Source organism: Lingula anatina, chromosome 2 (assembly GCF_051362555.1).
Source record: "Lingula anatina isolate TDL-2025a chromosome 2, LinAna3.0, whole genome shotgun sequence".
Lineage (NCBI taxonomy): Eukaryota > Metazoa > Brachiopoda > Lingulata > Lingulida > Lingulidae > Lingula > Lingula anatina.
In genome coordinates this window covers 39,515,075-39,536,403 of record NC_141768.1, presented here as the reverse complement: position 1 = coordinate 39,536,403, position 21,329 = coordinate 39,515,075, and the positions used below count along the sequence as shown (strand labels likewise).

At 35.7% G+C, this 21,329-nt stretch overlaps 2 protein-coding genes across 3 annotated transcripts in view; one reads left to right on the top strand and one right to left on the bottom strand.

Annotated features, from left to right (window-relative positions):
- Window positions 1–374: 374 nt before the first annotated feature.
- On the top strand, window positions 375–14,135 carry LOC106167176 (N-acetylgalactosaminyltransferase 7). Its single transcript, XM_087005486.1, has 14 exons — window positions 375–546; window positions 1,705–1,766; window positions 2,174–2,353; window positions 2,580–2,862; window positions 3,280–3,418; window positions 3,899–4,065; window positions 4,600–4,810; window positions 5,203–5,379; window positions 9,695–9,812; window positions 10,162–10,281; window positions 10,465–10,686; window positions 10,974–11,072; window positions 11,233–11,355; window positions 12,627–14,135. The coding sequence occupies exons 3-14, from the start codon at window positions 2,222–2,224 to the stop codon at window positions 12,768–12,770; spliced, it is 1,935 nt and encodes a 644-aa protein (XP_086861612.1). The 5' UTR covers window positions 375–546; window positions 1,705–1,766; window positions 2,174–2,221; the 3' UTR covers window positions 12,771–14,135.
- The window catches only part of LOC106167148 (adenylate cyclase type 10), a 22,018-nt gene continuing 14,685 nt past the window's right edge, over window positions 13,997–21,329 (bottom strand). Inside the window, exons 30-33 of one of the 2 annotated variants that reach the window (XM_087005485.1) lie at window positions 15,538–15,655; window positions 15,069–15,267; window positions 14,657–14,848; window positions 13,997–14,456 (exon numbers count right to left, since the gene is read on the bottom strand). In XM_087005485.1, the coding sequence (XP_086861611.1) occupies window positions 14,307–14,456; window positions 14,657–14,848; window positions 15,069–15,267; window positions 15,538–15,655 (659 nt within the window). In that variant the 3' untranslated portion in view covers window positions 13,997–14,306. Of the gene's footprint in view, window positions 14,457–14,656; window positions 14,849–15,068; window positions 15,268–15,537; window positions 15,656–21,329 lie in introns of those variants that run through there. The other variant, XR_015333008.1, reaches the window with a different exon arrangement.

Here is a 21,329-nt window from a genome sequence, read left to right as displayed (position 1 = left end):
GGACCTACAGTACGTACCGGTAGAACAATTTGAAAAGTTTGTTTACAAGCGCGTCTGGCTCTTATTTTAAGGAAATATTTTTCACGACCCTTTTTCTGAAAATTCAAAAATATATTGGGTATTGGATTGATATATGGGAAAATTTACAATTGACCAAAGGAAATAGTTACTGATGTTGTTTTATTCACTGTAGATTTGACAAAAAAGGCCGACCTTAAAATTTGCTATGCTTAGCTTGTTTAAATTTTAGCTGTTATGTCTTTTAAACACCATAAGCGTCTAAAATAAACAAAAAATGAAATGAAATGCATCTGTCGAGCCTGTACTGAGATTATTCGCTCGAGTACCTATACAGGTCTCGACGTCTGGGAGATTTTTCATGATAAGGAAAAGACGACATTGTCTTGTCTTGGCGTGTTCTGCCCTCTCGTGCTAAAATCCACTTCCGGGCCATGTTGTCACTCCAGTAATGTGTGCATGTTTTGTAAACTCCGTAAACTGAGCCTGGACTATGATCTGTGCAGAATGAACATATTATGAAAACAGGTAAGGTTATGTATAATTTAAGATTAGGAGTTGACTGCATTACAGCATTGGTTGTCAAATAAATTGTTCAAGGAAAAGCTTTTAATTACGCTCTGACCATAAATTCAGGTGGTCTGTGAAATTAAAGGTACCATCATCAGCAACAAATAATATATGATGCTATATAATAACAATTCTTCATCATATTAGTGCATCATTAAAGTGTTGGTATTAGGTTATGTGCGTCCATTTTGGAGAGATTGTGGTGCTGCATGAACTATATAATTATAATTGTTTGAAGATCGAGCAACAATATTGTCTTGTTCACAAATTAGGTATGTTATTTAATGCATTTTAGCTGGACGGTATATCTTGCTTTACCCCCCCCCCCCCCTCCAACTTACCAAATGCTCATTCATTGAAGAAACCAAAATAAGACTGGCAAGTCAAGATCGAGTTACACTTACTAGTACATATGTACTAGTATGTCTTACTGTACTTTGCCTCATGAGATCTGTGACTATTTCCATAAATATGACATAGATTGACATATACAGATAAATAACAGCAGACCACAATTTTTAGTGACTGAATGAATAAATCAACATTTTATAAGGAGAACATTTTTAAATATTCTGATTGGCATTGGCTGATACTAGAGCAAAGTGTGGCAATTTATTCCAATTGTACTTTAAAAATCACACCAGTTCAATCTGGGCTGTGACAGCTGGGGTTATCTAACCACATCCTCTTTGAACAATGTCACTGATTTTGTTGGTTAGAATGATGATGAACAGATTTAATATTATGTGTCCCACCCCCTCCCCCAGCAACAAAAATGAAAAAAAAAAAATGTGTGGAGAATGATGTTATACTTTGCAATCTAATTGTTTAAGTTGGTTTGCCCAGAGCTATGTGATGTCCAGAGGTTGGTGGTGTCTGTCAACTAATTTGAGAGTAACTAATTGCATATTTAAGTTGGCATTGTGAAATCCTAAGTTGCATTTTAGAGGCACACGAAGAGCAAAAAGGGCCTCCAAATAAATAATGTTCATTGGAATGAGGTTTCATTAGAAAAAGAGGAGATTGTACTTTTGACTAAAATAGAACTATATATGTATTGTGAATATATGAAATAAATGCTGTTAAATAACTGTTTATTCTAATTATTATCCACAGGTACAAAAAGGTAAAGGGGTGTGTCAACTGGATTTGAGGTGTGAAAGAGAACAGAAAACACAGTGAGTATTTGTTTGACCTGTGACTTCTTATTTCAGATGTTCTGCACACAAGAACATCGGTTCCATTGCATACATTAGTAACACTGGCTCATTTTTATACAGATCCATGGTATTTTATCTTACAGTCAGCAAAAGTCATAAATATAACAGATTTTGAAAATATTTATATAATCACATATTTCAAACCGAAATGGTACACCAAGCAAAACCTGGTAAATGTATTAGTTGTCTCCTTTCTTGTTAGCTTAAATAATATACATACCAAGTAAAAAAGTATTGTATAAACATTTGCCTTGTGCATGCTTACACACTAACAATTTGTTATATTGAAGTAACTGCATTCAAACTGAAAACAAAAAAAAAAGCAAAACACTGGAATATATAAATGGATAATATCTTTTTGTTAGGGTTGTTGCAGGCATTCATTTTGGACTTTTTGGACCAAGGTAGTAAACATGAGGTTGACTCCCAAGTTTTTACTGAAGATTGGAGCAGTAGTCATTACATTGGTGTTTGTTGGACCTATTCTTCTATCACACTTGGATTCCAAAGAGAGCCATGCAGTAAGGAAGAAGGATTTGGGCAAGGTAAATCTGAAAAATGATAGGATTATATAAAAGGGATTTTAGAATTTATATTTTGCTAGAATAAATATAATATGAAATAACTAAATATGTTGTAAAAATTCAGCACACTCATTAGTGAAATGGAACAAATACGTAATTGATGAGTAACCCAATATTTTGAAAAGATGATTCATTAATTCCTTATAATTTATTACTTGCTTAAAAAAATTATCTTTATTAACTTTAGAGCAAACATGGAGATTCTGTTCTCCATCCTCCCGAAGGGCAAGCACGGAAGAAAATTGAGTTTGAAGGACAGCAGCCTGGTCGCCGTGAAGCTGATGAGATAGAAGAAGTAGTTGACCATCCTGGTAATGTCCAGCATATGAACCAGAGAGATGAAAAAGAAGAAGCTTTGCACAATGAAGAACAAGAGCAAGAGAAACCCAAAGAGTATGGGCCACAGGCAACACTTAGACCAGGAACCATGGGCAACTTTGAACCTGAAACTAGGCCAAAGACTGGACCAGGTACGAAATAAGGAGTAAAAAACTGAAGAATGTTTAACATTTGGATACTTATTTCTAATTTTTTGTTAACCAACTGATTGTTTTAAGGTCACCTACTTCATTATTTTCTCAAAATGCCATTGCTTGTTCAGAAAACAGCAGCTTTTGAAGCATGTACCAAATTAAAGAAAACCTTAAACCAGTTTAATTAAGGTGATTATGTATCTTTTAAGAATACCCATGTTCGTATAACTGAGAATTCTACCATTCCTCAGTTGGAGCAACAGTCAATCAACTTGCGATGTACATGATAAAGAATAGTGTACTCCTGTAAAAAGACATACAAAATGTATTAAGTATATTTCCAGTGCATGTTTACCTAACTCATATAAACTGGTAAAATATGTTCTAGAGTGACATAATATCCTATAATTGCAGGAGAGATGGGGGAACCTGTATATGTGAGCATGTCTGAAAAAACAGCGGCTGACAGAGCAATCAGAGAGTTTGGTTTCAATATGATTGCAAGTGATAAGATTGCCATGGATAGAAACATCCCAGATACAAGACCAGATGAGTAAGTTTTGATTTTTCCATGTATTTACCTTTCTCCAGCTCAAGTCTTTTGCATGTTTAAGTTTTGTATGATGCGAAAACCTTCATTTATCCTACACATGGTATGTTGGCACATTGATACATATAAGTAAGGCGCAAACCCTAAAAAAGTGCTTTATGTAAGGAATGACCCAAATCATTCAACATTCAAGTGATCATATAATATAACCACGTGTATAGAGGGGCACTAGATTTGCTGATTTCCGACTAAAGCTGCTCATCAAACAAGATTGCTCACATTACAGTACTCTGAATGAGCAAGTGTTTGGCATGTTATAAAGAATAAAATAACACTTATTGAAAACAATGACAGTTTATTTTAGTATTTGTAAGTTGGCAACCTTGCATTTACTGAAATAAGTCATTGTGATTGGACCATATAATAATAATAATAATAATAATAATAATAATAATTAAAAAAAGTAATTAAATTTCTGTTCAGGTGTAAGTACTGGCAGTATCCTGAGAAGTTGCCCACTGCCAGTGTCATCTTGGTTTTTCACAATGAGGGCTTCAGTACTCTAGTGAGAACAGTTCACAGTGTCATCAACACTAGTCCCCCTCATCTGCTGCGGGAAGTGGTCATGGTGGATGACTTCAGTGACAAAGGTAGGTGTAATTAGACACATCACAAGTCGGTAAGGTGTATGTGGCACACGTGGGTGCTGACCACGTCTGGCTGACATGTCGTGTTATTTGACTTGCGCTACGGTGGTTGTCTACAACAATGGACCCATTCCTGGTGCAACTCACATTTATGAGTGCTCTGTGTAAATGTGAGTTATGCTATGGCTTTATTGCTTGTTCTTAACATCTGCTGTGGTATGGAATATTATTGATTGAAAAAAAATGGTTAGGACTTTTTCAATATGAATTTCCAAATGGGATCATAGTCTATTTAAGATTTAATAAGAGTGTAGAATATCTCTACCAAAGTTGTTTCTTTGATATAGACTTTGATGCAAGCATTGAAAAAATTTAAATTACATAACAACTGTGCTAAGTCTTCATACGTAAACATTATATTACTTCCATATTATATCAATTTGAAGTGTTGACATCTAAAATCAAGTGAACCCTAATGGACATGACTTATTAAGGCTTCTAGAATGATTGAAGAAATTACAACTTTGTCAATTTCAGAGCATCTGCAAGGAAAACTGGAGGATTACCTTCTGAAAAATTTTAGAGATAAAGTCAAATTGTATAGAAATTCCAAGCGAGAAGGTCTCATTCGCACTCGTACTTTAGGAGCAAAGTATTCTAAAGGAGATGTTATAGTGTTTCTGGATGCACATTGTGAATGTAATAAAAACTGGCTTGTCCCTCTATTGGCCAGAATAGCATATGACAGGTCAGTAAATATCAGGAAAAAGAACACTATTCTTTTGCAAATGTTTTTCAAATCCAAAATCTCAGTGATACTTTAGAGAAATGGCCTTTATCTATTTAGGAAAATGGGGCTCTTCCTCTGTTAAGTAATGAACCTAACTACTCGTAAATATCACAAGATATAAAGTTTAGATATATTTACTTGCGGCATATCCCAGTTTGAGAGTTTAAGAAATTCAACCCTATGTCAGTGTGCCTGATTTTTGAGGTAATATAGTCATCATTGACACTCTAAAACTTGGACTTATATTTGCTGAATGTTTATTTGACAAATCAAATTTGCTAAAGATGGATGTGAAATATGTTGAACATTAGCAAACAACTTCAGCAGCTGTCACTTTTTCTTTATTTCAGAACAATAATGGCTGTACCTATAGTTGATGGCATAGATTGGAATAATTTCCGCTATCACTCTGTTTATGGCAGTTCTGGGGACCATAGAGGAATATTTGAATGGGGATTTTTATATAAAGAATCAAAAGTTCCTGATAAAGAACTTGCTCGAAGAGAGCATTCCAGTGAACCTTATAGGTAGGAAAAAATTGCCAACTTTTTGCCATTTTGTCAAAAAATAGTTTTGAATAGTCAGTAATTAGACATGCTTTACAAGGAGCATTTTTGGTACAAAGTATTCAAGCAGACCATTTAGAAAAAAAAAAAAACAAACGCTATGCTCTGTAAAGGAAACAGTCTGACAGGTATTGTTTCTTCATTGTCATTAACAAGAAAACATTAACTTAATTTTTATGTACAGACACAGATGTGTCTGTACATATAGCCATCATCTGCGTCTGTCGTCGCCGTCGTCGCTGTCGCCGTCGCCGTCGCCGTGCACTTTTACCGATAACACGATAAGTGGAAAACCATTTTGCCTTTTGATTTGAAACTTGCAGAACTGATGAATATTCATAATACGCAGGTCAAGTTCGAAAATCAGCATGATCGGGTCACTCTTAGGGAATTTATGCTGTTTTTTCACTTTTTTCAACATATATGCAGCACCGATAACACGATAAGTGGAAAACCATTGTACCTTTTGGCTTGAAACTTACAGAACTGATGAATATTCATAATACGCAGGTCGAGTTCGAAAATCAGCATGATCGGGTCACTTATAGGGAATTTATGCTGTTTTTTCACTTTTTTCAGCATATATGCAGCACCGATAACACAATAAGTGGAAAACCATTTTACCTTTTGGCTTTAAACTTACAGAACTGATGAATATACATAATATGCAGGTCAAGTTCGAAAATCAGCGTGATTGGGTCATTTTTAGTGAATTTAGGCTATTTTTTCTCTTTTTTCAGCATATATGCAGCACGGATAACACCATAAATGGAAAACCATTTGACCTTTTGGCTTGAAACCTACAGAACTGATGAATATTCATAATACGCAGGTCAAGTTCGAAAATCAGCATGATTGGGTCATTTTTAGTGAATTTAGGCTATTTTTTCACTTTTTTTCAGCATTTTTGCAACACTGATAACACAATAAATGAAGAGCTGTTTTACCCTTTGGCTTGAAACTTACAGAACTGATAAATATTCATAATACGCAGGTCAAGTTCGAAAATCAGCACGATCGGGTCACTTATAGGGAATTTATGCTGTTTTTTTTTCACTTTTTTCAGTATATATGCAACACTGATAACACAATATAAGAAAAACAGATTGGCCAATTGTCATTATACTCACAGGAGGGGCCAATCTTACTAAAACGCAGGTTGAGTTTGAAAATCAGCGTAATCAGTCCATTATTTTAAAAGGTAATGCTGTTTTTTCACATTTCCTCACATTCAATTCTTAGGCATGTTAACAGTCTCATTATTGAACTAATAAGATACGTAAATGTGTTTGTTTGGCATTTCCTGCATCTTTACAACATTGTTAGTTGATTTTGTAAAAATGATGGTAAACTTGTTATCATGTATTGTGTAATAAAGTGTCAAAAATGGAAATAAACTCATATCATTGCAGTTTGTCAGATGTATTCATCCACTATGTTCAGAATCTCAGAATGGAGGAAGTTGGACATTTAAAACTGTTCTATTGATACTTTTCCCATCTCATCAATTTTCTTCATTGGTCATATAAAAATGGCAGTAAACTGTTTATGTTGTTTTATGTTTAAAAAGTGTTAAAAATGGAAATAAACCCATTTCAGAACAGTGCTGTATTGTTTACATTTTGGCATTTTCAATATGTGACTTTGAAGTTCCATGGGCCTGAAGGCTTTTGCTAGTCACATTTTCTGAATAACCATGATACTAATATTTTATAATTAAAAATTGATGGTCATTATGCAGTAAAACATTATGTAATATTGCATGAAAATTTTAAGAAACCCCTATTTTGGGCACTGCTCCCATGATGACCATTTAAGGAAAATCATGTCACTTACTGTTCTCAAACTTACAGGAAAGAAACATGGGACTAAAATACAGCTCCAGTAGGCAATGCAGTCTGTTTGGTAAATTTTTCTGGCAATTAAACAGTTTTTTGTGAAAATTTAATTTTTCACTTATTGGCATTTTCAAGGTGTGACTTTGAAGTTCCATGATCCTGAAGACCTTTGCTTGTCACATTTCCTGAATATCCATGATACTAATATTTTATAATTAAAAATTGATGGTCATTATGCTGTTAAACATTATGTAATGTTGCATCAAAATTTGAAGAAACCCCTTTTTTGGGCACTGCTCCCATGATGACCATTTAACAAAAATCATGTCAATTACTGTTCTCAAACTTACAGGAAAGAAATGTGGGTCTAAAATACAGCTTCAGTAGGCAATGCAGTCTGTTTGGTAAATTTTTCTGGCAATTAAACAGTTTTTTGTGAAAATTTAATTTTTCACATATTGGCATTTCCAAGGTGTGACTTAGAACCTCCACGGGCTTGAAGACCCGTGCTAGTCACATTTTGTGAAAATCCATGACACTTATATTTTATTATTAAAAATCGATGGTCATTATGCTGTTAAGCATTATGTAATGTTGCATCAAAATAGAAGAAAACAATTTTTGATGCTGCTGCCTTGATGACCATTATGGAAAAACCGTGTTACTTATAACTGTCAAACTTTCAAAAAAGAAACACAGGACTAAAATGCAGCCTGAGTTAGAAAAGCAGTCTAATTGGCTTCTTTTTCTGGAAGCTATACATTTTAGTGTTATATTCATTATCTTTTTTGGCATATTCATTGTGGGACTCGGAGCTCCCATGGACATGAAGCCAAATGGTAATCATATTTTCTACATGTCCATCCTATTTATAGTCAATAAACAAAAATTGATGATAATTATTCTCTAATTTATTATGTAATGTTACATCAAAATTGACAATCTTTTTGCACTGCTACTGCAAACATTATGAAAAGAAAACTGTGCTACTTATTATAATTTTAAACTTACAAGTACGATTTTTAGGATTGGCCTTCAGCTCATGAGAAAACCAGCTCTATTGGATTATCATGTTTATTGTATTTATGCATTTTTTGTGAAATTTTCATTTTTCTCATTCTGGCACTTTCTAAGTATAAACTTGAACTCTGATGGGCCTGAAGCCTTATGCTTTTACTTTCGTCTGTGTTACCTGTTGTGCATAAGTTGATGTTGACATAATGTATTATTGCATCAGGATTGGTAGTCTCCTATTTTGGGCATTATGGTTTTGTGCTTTTCTTAAGGTGTGACTTATGGGCCTGAAGACCTTTGAGTGGGTCAGTCTGTAAATTACCCTTGGGTATCACTAGATTAATGTCAGAGTTATAAAGTCATTTGCTTTAATAGGCCATTAAATGAGATTACGTAAAGCACACTTGTTGATATTTCCCTGTAAACTCCCAAAGGTAAAGCTCTCTGCTAGATTAATAATAAGGAAGCAGTGATAATTATGCAGGTAAATTTTGTTTAATATTGCAAATAAGTTTTTTATATATATATATATATGTATATATATCAAACTGGAAGATTAAAAGTTTGAATAGCAGCTTCATTGGAATTATATTTACCTCAAGCTCTGCCAAGGAGGTTATATTTTCACCCCTGTTTGTCTGTCATCCACATAACACAAAAAGTTATGGACTGATTTTGCAGAAATTTTCAGGAACTGTCGGAAGTGGGCCAAAGAGGACAATGATTAATTTTTGGTGGTGGTCCGGATCAATAATCAATCAATTATCAATAATAATCAACAATTGCTGCCTTGGCAGAGGTCTGCACTCTCAAAGTGCTTTTCTAGTTTTGTTGTTTTCCTTTATAATTTTTTCTCAAACACTTGCATTTGTGACTTTTAGCCCCAGGCAGGCTCTCATCTGCCTGGGGCTCTGCACATTTTCTGTATTTCTACATAAGCAGTTGTATTGTTTTTTATGTCTTTAAACATTATGTAATATTATTTTATGCACTTTCATCATTTTTCAAATATTGAGACTTTCATAATGTGAATTTGAACTCTCATGGTCCTGAAACTGTAATCTTATTGAAGGGGTGGATTGAGACCATCTTCTGGGTCTTCCGGAAGACAGTCAGGTTATTAAGTTTATATTGACTGGTATCTATTTTTTTCTGTTGGAAGACCATCAAAATGGAGGATGGATCAACATAGATTCGTAATACTGTCAGAAAATATCTCTGGGTCCGCTCCTGTTATTGACCATGTTACCTGTTGTGTAAGATTAAAATTCAGTGTTGACTGACAGTGCTATTATAAGCATTATTTATTATTGCATCAAAATTGTCAAAATGACCTTTTTTGCATCTTTATTTTCTGTTTTTTGTCTGTACATTTGACAGCTTTGCTGCCTTGTTAGTTTTTTGAAATGATAATTACATTGCAGGTCTCCAACCCATGCAGGTGGATTGTTTGCAATGGACAGAAAATACTTCTTTGAATTAGGAGGTTATGATCCAGGAATGATGATATGGGGTGGGGAAAACTTTGAACTTTCTTTTAAGGTGAGGTTGAAGACGTTTATATTACACAAGAAAACATTTTATGGTGAATGTACCTAGGCTTTTATTGTGAAATGCTTAAATTGAACCACTAAAGAAAATTTGAAGTTTTTTGAAAATAGTTGGTAATGCGTGATCATTTTTAAATCTGTTTTTCATCAATTTTTGTGAAAATGTCAATTAGGCTAAAAATGCAAAAATGTACAAAGAGAACACAATCTTTAATTCTACACAACAGTACATTTTTTAAATAAGTCATTTGAGTGAATTCTTGAAGTCTTAGCATGGTACAGGACACCAATAAATGTATTTTAAGGCATAGATACTAACATAAAGTACAATATCTTTCCAGATTTGGCAGTGTGGTGGGAGTATTGAATGGGTGCCATGTTCTCATGTAGGTCATGTCTACAGGAATCATATGCCATATGGATTTGGAAATATAGATGTGAAGATTCCAGTTGTTTTACTTGTAAGTATTTTTCAATGGAGCGAAACGATTCCCTGTCTGTGAATCAAAAACTACCTTTTAGGAAAATTATTTGTTTGATCTGTTATTTACTTAAGATTTGAAGTAGATTGAAGGAATATAAACAAACCATATATGTATCTTTTTGTGATAATTAAAAAAAGTTTTGTTTTGCATTTCTTTCAGAATTATATGAGAGTTGTAGAAGTTTGGTTGGATGATGAATTTAAGGAGTATTTTTACACCCGTGAGCCTACCATCAGGGGATATCCAATTGGAAATATTTCTGAACAGCTGGAGTTTAAGAAAAAACACAATTGTAAAAGTTTCAAGTGGTTTATGGATAATATTGCATATGAAATATATGACCGTTTCCCACCACCCCCACCAAACAAGAAGTGGGGTGAGGTGAGTAATACAGTGTGAAAATGTCTCAGAAAGTATGATTGAAGTGGATTGACTGTCTTTAGGAGCATGTGACACTACATTACAATTAGTTAAAGTTTAGATAGTGATAAGAAAAATGAAAGCAAACAGTTTAAAATATATGAGATGTATGTAAAATATTTGGTCATTGTTGAAATGCTAGGTTGGGATTGTGGCAGTTGTAAAGGGCATTTTTAGTGTGTGTTAAAGTCTTTATACTTGTAATTCTTTTTTGTTTGATCATTAAAATTTCATATTTCTTTCCTCAGTTTAAAGAAAAGAATGGTCGCCTGTGCTGGGACACTATGGGAGGTCAAGTGGGAAATACTGTGGGCCTCAGTATGTGCCACCATTTTGGAGGAAACCAGGTATGGAATTGAATATTGTAAACTGTATTGTTAAATATTTGGATTGTCTGAGAGCAACCAAACTGAAAGGATATACAGTAGTGTTTATAGTTTACATAGCATAATACCCAAATTAGAGAGTTTTGAATGATGTCCTAATAAAATTTGATTCTTATTTCAGCTGTTTAGACTGAATACCAAAGGTCAGTTAGCAGTAGGAGAGCGGTGCATTGATCTGTCTGGTGGACAGCCAAAAGTTATCTTCTGCTCAGTAATGCCAACTGGACCTTGGGATTTTGATGAGGTAGGTAAAACCTTTATGTTCTGGTAAAGGGTTACATTTTACTGAGGAAATATTGTGTTTGGCCAGTTTGATCAAAGCTGTGGTATATTTTCTATTCTGCACAACAGGTTACTATGTAGGACTATTTCAGAATTATTCTATGAGCAGTGCATAATTGTTTGCTCCATATTTTACATGGGTATCTTTAAGTTGAGTTTGAATAATATATTATTGACAGTGGCAGATTTATTGTTATACGATTTTCAGATCATTCTCATTTTTAAGAAAAGAGACTGTAGCAATGTGCAGAATTTTTATAAAATGGTTCAGCGGGGCATTTCAGTAAAATTTTGGTAGGGATAACAGGCCTTCCCAACTACCAGACTCAGCACCTACGGGTCCAGTATAAACCGGTTTATCTGACCACACTACCCGTTTTCAAGGTGTGTGTCAGATCGCATAAAAGAGTATCATACCCCATCACAAATTTTGTAAGCCTACCTGTCATCCGGGTATCGCGCCTCGTTTTCTTCAAGTAGGAGTCGTATGAATACAACAACATGGAAATCGGCAATCCTCGGCTCATTCCGCAAGCTCCATACTATTGTCGAGTGCGGAGACATTGGTGTAGTTCCGAGTGACAACATGGCGACAGACGTCTCACTGAATCTCGTCCAGAAAATATTTAACCCCCGACAGATCATTGGCTATGTTCGAACCTAAATTTTATGTTAAAAATTGCGGTATTGTCAGATTTTTAGCATAAACAGGGAAAATTGCAGCAGCGCATGAATGTAGATGAGATGCACTACTTTCCAACCCCGCTTTAGACCACGGTGGAAATGAAGAACAAAAGATTCAGACGTGGTGTAACTCGCATAACCGCACGTCTTGCATGAATGCGTTATAACCCGCTAATGGACCTGTGGTCTAAATAAGATAGATCCCTCGTCAGCGAGGGTTATGTGACATCCACTCGTGCTTCGCACTCGTGCATGCCACATAACCCTCGCTGACTCGGGGTCTATCTATTACTAGGATCATCGCCATCACATCGCGCACCAGGTAAAATCGGTGTGGTGGCTGATACTCTTTTATGCGATCTGACACACACCTTGAAAACGGGTAGTGTGGTCAGATAAACCGGTTTATACTGGACCCGTAGGTGCCGAGTCTGGTAGTTGGGAAGGCCTGGATAAGGCTCTTCTTGGATAATGTAAACATTTTCTGTTCTTGCCCCCGTCTCTTATACAGCATGCTAAAGTTTTAATCAGTACATGTCTGTATTTCAGTCAACTCACCAGGTAAGGCACAAGACAAGGGGTCAGTGTGTCCAGGCAGATGGGCAAAATATGAAGCTGGTCATGGCAGCATGTGACGCCTCATTGGGAAACCAGAAGTGGGAAATCAACGAAATCCAAACCTGGAAACGGTGAACTTTGTGATTACTAGTAAAGTGGTCAGTCTGTTGGAGAAGATGGGCTATTGGATGATAAATGTAATATTTTTTGCTGACTGCAAACCATTGCCGGTATTTTTATATCTCTAGGGAGTTGTTTACACCACCAAATCCAAGTTGTCATACAAAAGATGTAGCATAATTGAATTATATGTTCCATTCTAGTCATTTATTGAAGGTGCCTCAATACCCATCTTAAATTTATATGTGCAAGTTGTGTTGTGTATAAAAAAGAAGCAGTTTTGTGAAGATTTGCATATAGATTGACATGCTGAGATACTTTTTATGCAAGTATTATAGTTTCTTCGAGAGGTATTGGTTCCCATTTAATGTAGTCGACTGTACAGTAGCTAGAAGACTAACAGTATAAGATGCAATATATCACATATTGAACTGTGTTTAGGCCATCAAATGGCATTTAGATGTAGACAAACTTCAAGTATAATATGCTTAACACAGAGACAGGGAAAATTTCAGTACTGCACCATCATATGTGATTTATTGGAAAATGGCCCTAGGCTGTTTGGTTTGCTGTAGTTATTATTTTAATGGGATGGGTAAGATGTAGATTTTTAGAGAATTTATTTATTAAGACCTGTAATAAAATGATCTCTGTTTGTTGTGGGGATTAGGACTGTTGTTAATGTACAATTGCATATACATGTATAGAAATACAAATAAGGTGTAATGTAAAATACTTTTAAAACATGCACATGACTATTATTTTTTCACTCGTACACACCTGGCACACATGAACTAGAAGCAGCACATCAGAAATACAGGGCACATTACACAGCTAGATTATGTTAATAGAGGTGACACAGGTAAAAAGTTTCCCATGATGACTACGCTTTTATATCAACCAGTGTGTTAAACTGATTGTGAAAATCTGGTATTGTACAAAAGACATTCTGTTAATTACATGACTGCATGATATAAAAAGCAATTGCTTTTTAACTAAGCAAAGATATACAAGAGATAGAGTTTCATGTCAACTGTATTGTTATTCTGACAAGATGGGTAGTCTAAATGTTCAGCCTATCGAGTTTAGTGTAGTTCAGATTGTGTAGAATAATCCTGTCACATTTGATAAGAAATATTTTAATGTGTTGGGATTTTAGAAAGTAAAATATAATTGTGCTATTAAAATAGATGTTGGAATAGCTACTTATGTACAGAAGGAAGAAGACGAATTTATATATATGGGTTTTATGTGATATTTTTTATTGTACAGGTGATGGTCCTTATATATAATGTACATTTATTTCATCAACATGTTTTGCCAAATAGAAAACATCTGTTAAAAAGTTTTGTTTATGGGAATAAAATTGTTTAAACAGAACACAGCAAGTTATTTTGCTTCAATATGTAAAAGAAAAGCTATGAAAATGAAAATAAAACTGATAAAAACTATTATCACAAAAATCCTTCTTTGAAAATAGCTCACAGACAATACTTCATTAAGACCAATGCAATGACTTGTGGATTCTAGCAATAAGTCTTATGTGGGGTTCTAAGCAGTATTCGGTGTCACAGATGACAGTGGCAGAGAGAACCTCACACTAGCTGCAGTTCCAGTGCTGTCTATGGACTGAACTCTGGTCACACCTCCCTGCATCCAGAATGCGTTCTCATGATCAGCATACGCTGGGTCAAACCATACCTGAAATATTAAATTAAACAAATGGTACAATTGTGCATTGCTAATTTTTTTCCTCTTTGTTTGGTACTTTGATAAAAACTGGTCCAGTGTCATTTAAATGAAGTAGAACATCAGTTTAATGAGCATAATTTTTCATGAGACTAACATTAAATAGTTAGCCAAAAATTGGATGAAATACTTCATTGAAATGTACATCCTACCTTCTGAGACCAAGCAGCCCACTCTGTTTCCAGAATGTTCCCCATGGCACTGCTGACAGTTTCACACTGTGTCAGCAATTTTTTAGCCCTCTGTAGATTACCTTTCAGAGCACTGAGGTATGCTTCCATATGTAACATACGAGGCTGAAGGACTTGAAGCATTCCAACTTGCTTCTGAAGGCTTTTTAATGACTGGAAAAATGAGCATATAATCTGAATAAACTTTAAAGATAAATGCATTTGGTAAAATTGTATTCTTCATCTCTTATCATGAAGGGATGGTCCTGTATAAAAGATCAATGTTACTACATCAACCTTGTAATTTAAATAAATATATTTATTTCAAGAAAGAAAAAAAAACATTTGACACTCCAACCAATCCATTGTAGATGTAGATCTATATGAAATTTACCTTTTGTGCCTTTTTGAGAAGTGCATCAGCAAATGGTCTTTTACCAGCCTTATTGGCACAAAGCAGACGACATTCACACATCTTCACCATGGCATAGACGGTCCTGAAGCAGGTGACAGTTTCCAGAATTTGAGGCTGACATTCCAAAGCTTTCTCAAACCAGGTATCGGATTCTTTCCAATGGTTAATTCTTGCAAACCTGCAGGAAAAAAATTATGATCAGTGACGTGGTGTGCTAGGGACTGCAGCTGTAATATCCTTAAATACTTTTCTTTTGCTCTGATTTGAGAGAAGAAAAAACATGCTATAAGAAATACTAATGCATTACTGTATAACTATTTTGGTTCTATATATGAAAGGTGCAGGTATTTTAGTATACATTTTCAAACTGATAATTTGCTGGAAGACATTCTTTATGTAGAGGTCAAATAAGAAGGATGGAAAATGAAAAAAGCAGAGGAAAATGTACCAGAGAGCCAGGTCTACAGCTAGGTAAAAGCATATACCCTTGTCTCTCTGGAGGTTGGGATCTTTCATTGCAGTTGTGCAGAAGTCCACACAGTGTTTGAAAGGACGCACTAAGTAACCTACAGTGAACACATACAGAGAAAAATACAGTAAAAAAAAAGACAAAAGTACATTACTTAAGCAGCTACAAATATATAAAACAAGGCAGCAAAGCTGTCAAATGTACAGACAAAAAACAGAAAATAAAGATGCAAAAAAGGTCATTTTGTTAATTTTGATGCAATAATAAATAATGCTTATAATAGCACTATCAGTCAACACTGAATTTTATAATCATGCACAACAGGTAAAATGGTCAATAACATGAGCGGACCCAGAGATATTCTCTGACAGGATTCCAAAGTATCTATTTTGATCCATCCTCCATTTTGATGGTCTTCCAACAGAAGAAAAAATAGATACCAGGCAATATAAACTTAATAACCTGACTGTCTTCCAGAAGTCCCAGAAGATGGTCTCAATCTACCCTTTCAATAAGATTACAGTTTCAGGACCATGAGAGTTCAAATTCACATGATGTAAGTCTCAATATTTGAAAAATGATGACAGTGCATAAAATAATATTACATAAGTAACATAATGTTTAAAGACATAAAAAACAATACAACTGCTTATGTGAAAATACAGAAATGTCAGAGTCTCAGGCGGATGAGAGTTAAAAGTCACAAATGCAAGTGTTTGAGAAAAAATTATAAAGGAAAACATAACAAAACTAGAAAAGCACTCCGAGAGTGCAGACCTCTGCCAAGGTAGCAATTGTTGATTATTATTGATTTTTGTCCTCTTTGGCCCACTTCTGACAGTTCCTGAAAATTTCAGTAAAATCGGTCCATAACTTTTTGAGTTATGTTGATGACAAACAGGGGTGAAAATATAACCTCCTTGGCAGAGGTAAATATAATTCCAATGAAGCTGCTATTCAAACTTTTAATCTTTCAGTTTGATATATATATATATATAACTTATTTGCAATATTAAACAAAATTTACCTGCATAATTATCACTGCTTCCTTATTATTAATCTAGCAGAGAGCTTAACCTATGGGAGTTTACAGGGAAATATCAACAAGTGTGCTTTATGTAATCTCAAATCACAAGTGTGCTTTATGTAGCCTATCAATTAGGCAAATTACTTTATAACTGAAATTAGCGAAGTGATACCCAAGGGAAATTTATAGACTGACCCTCTCAAAGGTCTTTCAGAGCACAAAACAATAATGCACAAAATAGGATGTGATGTTCTTTAAGATGTTCTTAGATTCAAACCAACAAGACACCAAGTCTGATTTCCCAGCACCATACTTTATTTTTCAAGTCTCCAGTATTCTCCCGAGATCTCAACACTCACAACACTGATATTCTCTAACACAATACTGAGCTACTGCACATTTACTACATCTCTCCCTCTTGAGATATGCACCACAATGACTTTAAATGTGCAAATTTTTTTTTTTCTTTTTACTTATATAATGACAAAACTAAATAAACTAAAATGTTACAAATACTCAGAGGCACTCTAAATAATCACTTCATAGTGTAAACAGATCAACAGTTCTCATTAATCCTTTAACAGTCCTTGGTCATCTTACATGTAAGACAATATGTCTCTAGAAAATTTTAATGACAGAAATATTTCTCAGTCAAGTGTAAGTTAGTCTCTCAGGTGCTTTGCGCTCCCTTTGTGGATATCTGCGAACTGGTTGTTTATCAACAGTAGGACTAGCCTCAACATCATCAGATACAAATGTACTGCTAGCTTCAGATTTGTCAGGTAATTTTGCATCACTATTGTCCATTGTATCACCTGATTCATGCTCAATTTGAACAGGTTCTGAATGAAACCTTGGCCCAGGTTGCTCAAATTCAGTCTTTGTTTGATAATCAGATTCAACATTTTCTCTCGAAGGTAGTGTCACATTAACTTCATCAGAAAATGGCATTTCATTTGAAACAGTGGGACCAATTATATGATCAATATGCACAAAGCGTTTCGATCTGCCAATTTGTACAACATATGTCTGAGGCCCACAAACTTTCACAATGCAACCAGAAACCCATTTCTCTTGCCCCCCTCTGAAATTGCGAACTCTGACCTTATCATACAGGTTAAAGTGACGCGACTTGGGACGTTTGTCATGATACTGACATTGCTTTTCCTGTTTTGTTTCAACAGACATAGAAAGGCTGGGTTTCAAAAGAGAAAATTTTGACCTAATCTGACGCTTCATGAACAATTCAGAAGGACTGACACCAGTTGTTGAATGCGGAGTTATTCTATACAGCATCATTAACTGGGATAATCTCAGACTGCGGGAACCTTCCCTATTCTCTAACATATGTTTTGTTAGCCCTTGTTTGATAACTTGCACTGAACGCTCAGTGGCACCATTCGTGCTTGCATGGTACGGAGGTATAAGTTTGTGATTTATTCCATTCATTTCACAGAATTTACGAAACTCCCCTGAGGTAAACTGTGGTCCATTATCTGACACAATAATCTCAGGCAAACCTGCTCTTGCAAACCACGAACGTAAAACATCAATTGTTTTCGAAGCAGTAGTAGATTGCATTTCTTCTACTTCTATCCACTTCGAATATGCATCAATCAGTATCAAATAAGAACGATTGTCTTTCTCAAAGAAATCAATATGGACCCTCTCCCACACACGTGAAGGGAAAGACCATGGGATCAGTGGTGCAACAGCTGGCAAGGCTCTGTTTGATTGACATTCATCACATCCAGAGACCAAAGACTCAATTCCAGAATCTAGTCCAGGCCACCACAAGTACCCTCTAGCTAAGGACTTCATTCTAACAATCCCATGATGTTCTTCGTGTAATTCACGAAGTAAACGGTCACGATAACAAGGTGGTATGATGACACGTAATCCCCAAAGTATGCAACCTTGGTCAACAGTAAGTTCATTTCTGCGTCTAAAGTAAGGCATCAAAGAATCGTCTTTGACATAGCTTGGCCAACCATTAAGAGTGAAATCATACACTCTGGACAAAACTGGGTCTTTCATAGTGGCTTTGCTAATATCACTCGCTTTCACAGGTAATTCTTCTGTGAAAGACACACAATGGACAACAAACTCGTTATCCTCACTAGGCTCAGAATTTTTATTTGGTAACCGTGAAAAGCAATCTGCACTTGCCTTGTCAGCAGACTTTCTATATTTTATCTTGTAATTGTAAGCTGACAGAATCAAACTCCAGCGTTGCATTCTAGCTGCAGCTAATGACGGTATACCAGTATGTGAATTGAATATTTTCACAAGAGGCAGATGGTCTGTAATAAGAGTAAACTCTCTTCCATATAAATACATGTGGAATTTCTTCACACCAAATATGATGGCTAAAGCCTCTTTCTCAATTTGAGCATAATTCTTTTCTGCTTTAGAAAGAGTACGAGAGGCTGTTTCAATGGGGCGTTCAGAACCATCTTCCATAATATGACTTATGACTGCACCAATCCCCACTGATGATGCATCACAAGCTAATACGATTGGCCGTTTTGGATCATAGGGTGTGAGACAGGACTCTGCAGAAATAGCAGACTTGGCAGCATTAAATGCAGCATCACACTCTTTTGTCCAGTTCCACTCTACATTTTTGCTTAAGAGCCTGTTTAGTGTGGACACCTGAGTAGACATGTTCTTTATGAATTTCCCATAAAAGTTTAACATTCCCAGGAATGACTTGAGCTCTGAAACATTTTCAGGCTTGGGCATATTCATGATATTTTCTATGTTCTTGGCACTTGGATGTATACCACTTTCATCCAGTGTATGACCAAGAATATCAATACGTTTCTGAATGAAACTACACTTTGACAAACGTGCACGGATATTGTACTGACGGAGTCTCTGCAGCACACGTTGTAGTGCTATGTAATGTTCTTCTACTGTGTCAGTAGTGATGAGTATATCATCAATAGAACAAGCAGCCTCCTCAATACCATCCAACACTTGATCCATAACGCGTTGAAACTGCTGCGGAGCAGTCGTAATACCATACGGCATTCGCTCTGGGCGTAACAAACCAATCAAAGTGTTAATCGTGAGATATTGTTTTGACTTCTCACTCAATCTTAACTGTGAAAATGCTTCGCGCAAATCTATTTTAGATCTGAATTTCCCTTTTGCATGTTTGGCCAGTACTGACTGAATAGTTGGGAGTGGATATGGGTCTTTGTCTAGTACTGTATTAACTGTGACCTTATAGTCACCACATAACCTCAGATCCCCTGATGGTTTTACAACAGTGACTTGTGGACTCGCCCACTTACTACTTTCTACTTTGGTATAATGACCCTTCTCAACTGCCTCCAACAGCTGAGATTTGCCCTTATCTTGCAGAGGGTAGGGTACACTATAAGCTTTCTTGAATATGGGAGTTGTACCTTCAGGAATGTAAACATCTGCTTCAAAACCTTTGATTGACCCTTGACTTGGAGCAAATACATCTTTGTATTGTGACAGAAGTGACTTTAACTTTGGGTCACTCTGTACAGAAAAGACATTGGACCAATCTAACTTTATTTTCTCTAACCAATTTTGCCCCAACAATGCAGGTTTAGATCCCTCCACCACTACTAATGGTAGGTCTACAGACTGGTCATTGTAACTCACTGTGACTGTTATTTCCCCCAATAAACTAAGAGGATTGCCGCAATAAGATGTGAGATGCAAATCTGATTGACGTAAAGGGTGATCTTTGAACTTTGATTCATACAAATCTTGACCAATCAACGTGACAGACGCACCAGTATCTAGCTCAAAGTCAATAGACTGTGAGCTAACCTGTAAAGCAATAATATACTTGCTACATTTATTTTCATTTACAGTACTGATAGGAGCATGATCAGGTTTTGTTTTGTTCTCTTTACTTCTGCATTTGATTTGGAAATGGTTCAACTTGTTACATTTTCTGCAGATTTTACCCTTGGCAGGACAAACTCCTTTGTGTGGGTACTCTCCACCGCAGAACCAACACTCCCTGAAACCCTGTTTTGGCTGTGTTTTCGACTTGTTATGACTTGGCTTGTGTGGTTTAGGTGCTTGGGCTTGTGCTGATTTTTTCACGGCATAGACTGTGGTAGGACTGGTATCGCCTTCCATAATATGGGATCTTTGCTCAGACAGCTCTAAAGCTCTAGCATGTGTAAGCAAGTTATTCAGAGTGAGAGTCTGGTCACTAAGAGCTTTTCTTCTCAATTTATGGGATGTACATCCTTGTATAATTTGTGACTTAACCTCTCTGTCCAAATTTTCAAATCCACAGTTGGCTCCTATTTGTCTTAGTTTGATATGGTATGAATCAATGGTTTCACTAGGTTCTTGCTTACAGCTTCGAAATTTGTAAATTTCAAACTCAGGATTATGATGAGGTCTTACGTACTGTCCAAAAGAAGCTACCGCATCTTCATATGAGTCCCCTCTGTCTGGCAGATTCTCAAAAATGTCTAAAAATTCCTCACCAGCTAAATGTAAAAGCATGGCTCTCTTCTGTTGCGAGTTTTTGATGTTCAGTGCAACCATGAGGTTTTCAAATCTTTCCTTCCATTTTCCCCATCTTTTAAAGACGGTGTTCGGTTCCTGTCTGATGATGAAAGGTGGAAAAGTTGGTATATGCGTCAAGTTTACTGCTTGGGGTTCTTCCTCCTCCATAATTCCTCGTCGCCAATGTGATGTTCTTTAAGATGTTCTTAGATTCAAACCAACAAGACAC